At 42.0% G+C, this 8,708-nt stretch overlaps 1 protein-coding gene across 2 annotated transcripts in view; it reads right to left on the bottom strand.

Annotated features, from left to right (window-relative positions):
- Positions 1-6,805: 6,805 nt before the first annotated feature.
- The window catches only part of ANXA13 (annexin A13), a 43,551-nt gene continuing 41,648 nt past the window's right edge, over positions 6,806-8,708 (bottom strand). For both annotated transcript variants that reach the window (XM_006916571.3, XM_006916570.3), the window contains one exon: positions 6,806-7,386. In XM_006916571.3, the coding sequence (XP_006916633.1) occupies positions 7,267-7,386 (120 nt within the window). In that variant the 3' untranslated portion in view covers positions 6,806-7,266. The remainder of the gene's footprint in view (positions 7,387-8,708) is intronic.

The following is an 8,708-nucleotide window of genomic DNA, read 5'->3' as shown; positions in this document are numbered from 1 at the left end:
TTTCATTGTTTATTCTTTACGTGCTCTAGCAGAATGTAAGCCTCATGAGAACAAGAACATTAGGCCTGTAGTAGGTGCTCAATGAGTATTTGCTGGAGGAATATCTGAGCAGCTAGACAGGCCCCCAGAGGCTAGCCTAAGGAATTAGGATTTTATAGAAAGTTATGAGGGCTTCAATAAAACCTATATAGAGGTATACTGAATGTCCCCAGAAGGACACTTTTGTGACAAGAGCCAATGAGTGAACCTTCTTTCCTCTTTGCTTTTCCAAATGAGTCTGGAGGGAGACAGGAGTTTCTGGGAGAGTCCACGAGTGAGGACGAAGCCTGAGTTTCGGAGCCTCCTCAAACTGTGGCTGTGTTAGGGCAGCGGTTCTCATCTAGGCTTCACATTAACGTCCCTGGGGGGAATTTAAAAATTCCCAATTCCTGGGCTGCACTCCAGTAAAGTCCAAATCTCTGGGGAGATTCTGTAAGCTGTGCAGCCAAGGGTGGGAACCACTGTGCTAGTCGCTCTTCACATCTCTTACGGACTTCGGGCATAATTAACTAGCCTGTCTTAGTCACTGGGAGAGATAAAACACAAACCAACAGCTTTTCTCCTGATCTGCCTCCCAGACGCCCTGCCCAAATGTGGAGGGTGGCCAGCTAAGTTCTTGGGTGCATTTCTGTATTCGAGAACCTGTTTGGAACTAGCTGAACACTTCCCTCCACTGGGGGCACCAGTTCTGGCCAGGCCCTGCATGCCATCTGGACAAAACTTTATTCTGGGGGCTGGTTTCTGGCCACCCTGGGTGGGCTTCTGTTCTGCTGGCCCCATCCGCTGGCTCAGCCCCAGCCTTCACTTTTGCTGCCCCATCGCCCAACTTCTATTTCTCATGTCCTCAGCAACGCTGTGGACCGAGAGTGATTACTGTGGTTGTTATTATTTACATGTCACATGGAAGATGCCAAGCTGAAATTGCCAGCAAATCTCATGTTTCTACTCCCCAGCTGGCCCAGGTTGAGGGGGCTGTAGAAGGCAGGTGACCTGAGGTCTCCGCCTGGGAAAGGGGCTGTTTAAACTCCTTTACTCTTGAAACTTGCATTAGAACTCTTAAAATTTGCATTTGAAACTGTTTTTGCTGAGTGTCATCTCTTCCCCACATCTTCTGTATGCCAATATCTATGTTAACCTTCGAGGGCTGCGTGTGTGATGTGACCTCTGATGAAACTGAACATATGGACAATTATCTATAGACCTGTTTCTAATTGGACTAATTGGGATAGAATTAGTAGAGCTGCATAGAGACCTGCTGCTCCCTTCTGGGTTCCCAATGCCAAACAAAGAAGGCAAGGAATCAGTCATTTGGGTGATGGATGCCCCGAAGCAGTTCAAGACCTATTTTGCTTATTAGTCAAATCTCTACTAGCCGTCTTTCCCCCTCCTCCCAACATTCCCTTCGGAATGTGCTTTTCATGAATCATATCCACGTGTCTTGTTTTGGAAACCATGAGTAACGGCTGTAGACATAGCATCGAACCTCCCTGCTCCTCAGGCACCCTGAGATTTATAGCGCTCACGGTGACTAACCAATTGATTAGTCTTTCAGTTAACATACATGTTGCATGAGTTATTTGTATTGACACCTACTACGTGTCAATTCAAAAATGTCCTGCTGGTAGAAATATATATACAATGCGTATTTGTGTGTGCCAGACCCTTGAAGTGAAGGAAATACTTGTATGGAAATGATTTTGCTTTTCTGATTCTTCTTCGGTCATACCTTTTCCAAAGACTGGTTCTAATTTGAACTGGTTTAGTAGGAGTTTAAAAACAACTATTCTAGTCAGGGTAGAGTACCCAACTAGTCTAGTAGGGTACAGTGCTAAGGATTTCTCATTTAAATGGCACCGAGATCCTACGAGGTTGGTACAAATAAATACTTTACTTACACATAAACATAGCTGCTGTTGCTGTTGTTTTGGTAAGCTCAAAATGACACTGAATAGGTGACTTCTAAAAACATCTCTTGTTAGCAGGCAGAGTTGCCCCATTTGTCCTAGATGGGGTATTGTTCTCATCAACGAAGGCCCTTTTGCTTTTGGTCCCTAAGTAAAGTAGTTTCTGAATTATTATCAGCCCATTTTACATGATGAGGAAACTAAGTCTTAGGAGAGCAAGGTGGCTTCCCAAAGTGACACAGCCTTGTGAACGGAGCCGCCAGGAGCATCTCCTTGATCTTTTTCTCTCCTCGGCCCCTGCTCTTAATCACTGCACAGAAGGTTAGGTATCAGGAGATGCAGAAGGTAGCGGTGCTGCCTTGGAGATCTTCGGCCAGAAGAAATGCCTGTGTGATCATCGTAGACAAATTAGTGTTTCAGGAGAAAAAAAAAAATGTGTATATAGTGGAAACCCTCTTGTCTGACGTACTTGAAAAGGGCAATTAGCCATTTTTTTAAAGCTGAAAGTAGAGAATCATGCAATAAAATGTACATAACTTCATTTTATTTTTCATATAAAGCATTCAAATGTATATTGGTTTCTGGAACTTTTCTTTGCAAATGAGCCACTGACAGGCATTCAGTATTGTCATTTATTCTTTTTATTTTAAATTCAACACACCTCTATCTAGTGTTTCTAGGACATTCAACGTAGCTTTCATAGAAACAAGAAGTCTTTCTTTTCGCACTTCTGGTTAATTAGCTTGTTTAATGTTTAATTCAATTATGTAATTACAATAGTGAGCACAATAGGTATAAACAGATTTGGGAATAAATGCAATGCACTCTTGCAAAACACATGCTCCATCAGAAGAGAGAGGGCTTCCTACCCAGTCCCCCACCAGCTGCCAGCCTTCAGAGCATCTAGGATATCAACCCATAGACTCTGTAGGGAGAATAGGGTGTGTGGTTGATCTGGCAAGTAGGTTAAGTGAGATTCGATTAAAAGAGGTTCTACTGGTAGAAATGCACATACAGTACATATTTATAAGTGCAAGTCACTTGAAGTGAATGAAATATTTGTGTAGAAATGATTTTTCTTTTCTGATTCTTTTTACTTCTGACCCAATCTTTTTCAAAGACTGGTTCTAATTTGGACTGGGTCAGCAGGATTTTAAAAACAACTTTGATTTTGTTTTCAGTAAAAAAAATAAAAATAAAAATGTATACTTGGGTTGGGTTGGGTTCAGAGTTCAGTCAATTAGTGTGTCCATTTTGGATTGTGAGTCATATTATCTGGGTCCACATTACTCATAGTGAGAAATGATTCAAAACCAGTGTTTTTTTCCTTCTAGCTCAGGGTTTAAAAATACCTCAGGCCTCTTTTGTCCTGAGACTTCCTTGTTCTAAGCAATCCTGAAGTGGCAGTTATTGGGGACCAAAAATCATTAGCAGGAAGAGACTGACACGAAAACCCACCATCTTGGGTCTGACGCTGAAGGTGGTCTTTCTTTCTCTTTCCTTTGCTTGGTATCTATGTTAGCTGAATACATTTGAGCTCATTGAAAGTTGGTTGGTTACCTTAGGAACAGGAGACATCAGTATTTCTGGTTTAGTCACACAGAAACCAGGAAGCATTCTTTTCGAAACTTAAGATTAATTCCTTGGGTACTGGGTAGTGGAGGTATGAGGACCACTCAGCCATGGCCTGCCCTTTCTCCCTAGACCTGGGCCACCCAAAATGGAAATATAAGTAGTGGCACATGCAGGGCACTGTGTGGTTCCTTTGATTCTTCCCATGGCTCCTTTTTCTAGGAGCTACTCTTCCATTATCTTGTCTCCTTGTGCAATTTTCAAGAAGTCAAAATACCCCTTCTACATGAACCATGTGGTATTGGATGAAAGTTGAAGACATTGTATGAACTCATGTCTAACTCAATATAGATTCAGATGGACCTATGTCTGTGTCTATACCTATATCTATATCTTTGTCTACACCTATGTCTATATATGTATAAATAATTATAGATACGTGTGTATATGTGGCTTAGTATACACAATTGTATTTCCTAGCTCTGTCCGCTGAGTGGACCCAGAAACAATGACACCCTGACAGCAATGGGCACACCAGAGCCCAGAACTTGTTTTGTAATGCCAGTATCCAATAAAAGAAACCAGCGCTCTTTGGAAAAATGGAAGATTCTAGGACTTGGGCAGAGACTATGCAAGATGAGCCTGGAGCATCTTGTATTGCCAGAAATTAATGAAGTCCTCAAGAGAAAAGTGAAGGGATATGTCAAAGGGACACAAGAGCCAACAGAGAGAGCCCCCAACAGACAAAGCTGGAACAATTTGAGCAACAAAATAAATAATATAGTATTGGAGTATAACCCAAAGTACCAAGTGAATATTCTTAAGTCTATACTAATATAAATAAATTATTGAATAAATAAATAATGGGAGAACAGGCAGACCTCCTAGATAGGAGAATCCCAAATAATTTATGTAGAATTCTCCACTCAAGGAGGTGGACCATAACTCCCTACCCCTTAAGTGTGGGCCATAAGCAGTGACTTCCTTTTAATGAACACAGTGGGGATACCTGACAAACACGACATGAGTTAGGTGATTAACATTGACATTGACAGTGATAGGTCATGGCGACAGCTTGTACCCTTGATATGTTGTGATGGGAATGGCACTTTACCTCTGTGATCTTCCTCCTCCAAACCTATAACCTCAGTCTAACCATTGGAAAAACATCAGACAGACCCAAATCGAAGGACATGCTACAAAATACCTGCCCAGTAATCCTCAAAACTGTCAAGGTCAATGAAAACAGGGAAAGTCTGAGGAACTGTCACAGTCTACAGGAGCCTAAAGAGACTTAACAACTAAATGTAATATGATAGTCTCATGGTAACCTGGAAGAGAAAAATGACATTAGGTAAAAACTAAGGAAATATGAGTAAAGTGTGGGCTTTATTCAATTATAATCCATTAGCATTAGTTCATAAATTGTGACAAATGTACCATATATTATAACATTAGTGCTATGGGAAACTGGGAGTGGGTTATAGGGGAACTCTATGTAATATAATCACTTTTCTGTACCTAAATTTTACAGAAATAAAACAACAACAAAAGAAGTTTATTTTGAAAAATCCTCCCTGGCCATTTATTTTCTTTCTCCTGACCCTATGTCTCTCAACATACTGGTCATGCCAGAAATTGCGGTGGCATAAACAGGCAGCCTTGACTTCTTGAATTCAGGGCAGCCTTGAATTCAACATGGCAGCTCTTGCTTATTGGTATGATGAGCCAAATATCATTTCTGGTTTTCTGGGCACCCTTATTTCTTGGCTTTTCTAGTTTCTGGGGGCTTATCTGTGGCATTTTTATTGACTCTAATGTGGTCTGAGACATAGTTTGCTTGCATCCTGGAGGAGACCTGTTTTGGTCTCTCGCTGGAGAAGCCAGACTCCACGCCATGTTCTCAGTATGTTGAGAACAAAGATGTTAACATAACTTCTTAATCTGACAATCACTATTTTATAGCCACTAGAAAGACACACCGTGACATGTATTCTTATACTGAGTGTTTGAGCTATTTGCTATACGTTGTAATCGTATACCTCCAAAGTGATTTTCCAAGGCCCAAATGTTCCTCACTCACTTACACATCTTCCGTGACCACCGTTGCCCAAAGGACTAGGCCCACGTATGGCAGGCAAAACCATAGCCAGTGTTATTCAAGCATACTCTTCAGCAGCCTTGACCCCTGCCTGCCCAACCCTCCCCTTCCTTTTACCTCATCTGTGCCCCAGGAGAATGTATTTCACTGCTCCTTTATGCTTCTGAGTCTCTGCCCATGCCCTTCTTTCTTTGTTTCTCTGAAGACCTACTCTGCATCCTTCAAAATCCATCACAAATGTATTTCTATGAAGCATTCCCCAGTTCCCCCAGGCAAAGCTACATGCTCCCTCTCCTTGTTCACGGGGAGAGTGTTTCACATGCTCGAATTCTTGCTCTTAAAGCATTCTGTTGCATATTGGAGGTATCTGTCTATATGAACTGCCCAGAAATGAACTGTCCAAGGTGTAACCGGTGTTCGACTTATCTTTGTATCCCCAGAGCCCAGCACAGAGATTGACAGATAGGAAGGCGTTAAGTAGGTGAATGAGTACAGACCCATTACCACATACTTTCAGTAATTTTTCCAAGAAAAGTGGTTAGCTGTATGATTTCCGGAGTCAACCAGCCTCGCATTCAAATATTAATTCTATCACTTGCAAATGAGTTTAGCCAGGTTCCTTAATGTCTCAGTTTCCTCAGCCGATAAATTGGAGTAATATTAACCTCGTAGGACTGTTGGGAAGGTTAAATACAAAAATATGCTACTTAGCAATGCCAAACACAAATAAGCATCCAATGAGCGATAACTGTAATTATTGGACCAAAGTGTACATGTTCTCTTGACAGATCCTTCTGTGTCTAGCAACATGTGGCTATGAGACAAACATCTTGGAAGAGAGATTCTACTGGTGCAAAACCAATCCATTTGAATCAGACCATTGACCCTGATCCTATTGGCCCTGTGCCCAGCCTAATTGTATTTAAAGACCAGATGGAAGACTTAGGTGGGTCAAATGTCTACAGAAGGAAGAAAAACCATCTTAAGCAGGTAACAGATTAGTGAATTTTTCCTCTGGTCATATTTTCATAGACAAGTCAGTTGTTCCCTTGCCGTTGACCTTGATTACTGTCCTTGATGATTATTACTAAATATAACTTTGCATTTCCCAAATATATTTGAATTTTACGAGTCATATATTTCCAGGACAAGAGCCAAAACTAATCAACCCAGTCTTTGGAAAAGCATCTGATGGAGGCATAATCCACAACTTTAATTAACATGGAGGCTTTGAAATTGAATAACAGAAGGAAAACTAATGAATTAGTCAATTTTGTCTTCCCCGTATCTTAACCATTTAATCTTTACCTAGAACATACACACCCTATTCAATACATATTCTTCTAAATGGTTTTTCATCAACTACTGATTTCCGTTGTGCTTAGAAAGCATTTAGTCACCACACTAAAAGAAAGTTAAGAGGCAGCCTAGATACTTGCTAAGCCAGCATTCAAGTGACCTGCCCAAGCGTCTTGAGGCCACAGTGTTTGACTTAAACAGCCTGGCCTGGCAGCACTACTCAAGCTGCCAAGAAAATAAACCAGGACTCTTGAAGGTTTTTTTGTGCTGGAGTTGCATTTGCAAATCTGGTTTGGAATGGGCTCTCGGCAAAGGTGATTCCTCCCTTGTTCTCCTTCCTCTCTGGCTTGTTCAGTGCAAGAGGGCCACCAGCAATCTCTGGAAGTCTCCAGAGGTGTCCGAGCGAACCATGTCAGAGAGAGACTTCTGATACTTCTCTTGGAACTTTGCTTTGATCCCTTGAAGGTCCACCTGTAGGAAAGATGACAACTGCAATGGGACAACATTTATAGCGTGTTCACCGTAAACACGGGCAGGCACTCTTCTAAGCTTGTCATTCTCATTTGCTCATTTATGGCTCCAAACAACTGTTAGAAGCAGGGGCTACTATTCTTTCAATTTTGTGAAAGAAAAGGAAAGCAGAGTTGAGCTCCGCAAAGGTTGCAGAGGTGTGTGTGTGTGCGGTGTGCGTGCGGTGTGTGTGCACGCGCACGCATGTGTGTCTGTTCCAGTAAAACTTTATGAACACTAAAACTTGAATTTCCTATGACTTTTATATGTTGCAAAGTATTATTTTCCTTTTATTTAAAAACGAATCATGCTCAGGTAGCAGGACTGGACAAAAACACAGAGATTTGAAATAAAGCCTTTTTTTTTTCCTCGTACCCTGATCAGCAAGGATATTAGTGCTAATCAACAAAATTCAAATGAATATTGATTTATAGGACTTATTTTGAATCTAATTATTAAAAGCTTGAGAAACCTAGCTGCTGGAAGTGAGCAGAAGACTCAGAAGAAAAACAAATTAAAAGATTCTTCTGCTCTCAAAACTCTTTCAACCACAAAAAAAGAGATAATTCCAGATGGAACGTACTCACGAAAGAAGCACAGTACTTTCCTTAACCGAGAGTTTTGTGGTAGTTTTTTTCTTTCTTTTTTAATATAAACGCTACCTTGCTTTCTAGACAGACCCACGAACCATCGCTCACATTTTTGGTTCTTTTTTTTCTCCTGTCCTGATTAGAGAGCTGAACAGGAGAGTAAAAGATGAGAACAGGAAAAGATGAGAAAGTGAAGAGTTGTTCGAAGTGGATTCTGAGCAGCAGAGAGAGGGGTCTGTCCCTTTGCTCCCCGCCTTGTGTGCCGTTTGGCTGGGGGAGGGGCAGAGTGGAGGGGGCTCAGTGTGGGGGTGGGGTACACTGAGGTTGTGTTCTAGCTTTATGTGGCTTTGAAGGATTACAGGTTCAGGCCAACTACATCTGGCTGGGCCTGACACATTCTGAGGGAATGGCCTTCAGGTGGAGATGACCCAGGACACACACGCGGTCAGTACTGAGATGGGCAGAGCCTCTTGGAATAAATACGCCATGGCCCATGTGGAGTGAACACGGAGCCCCGAGGAGCCCTCTAGACCCATCCATCCCTGCCCTGCTTTTTGCCAATCTGATGCTTTGAGCACCTTAACGCTTTGGTCGGGGGTTGAGTTACTAAGAGACAGAGAGACAGAGAGACAGAGAAGTCAGAGACCTGGACGGATAAGGGAAAGCGAGAGATTCGGAGACAAAGGAGAGCAT

The sequence above is a fragment of the Pteropus alecto genome, unplaced genomic scaffold (assembly GCF_000325575.1).
Source record: "Pteropus alecto unplaced genomic scaffold, ASM32557v1 scaffold164, whole genome shotgun sequence".
NCBI classification, from domain to species: Eukaryota; Metazoa; Chordata; class Mammalia; order Chiroptera; family Pteropodidae; genus Pteropus; species Pteropus alecto.
This window is presented reverse-complemented; position numbering and strand designations above follow the sequence as displayed.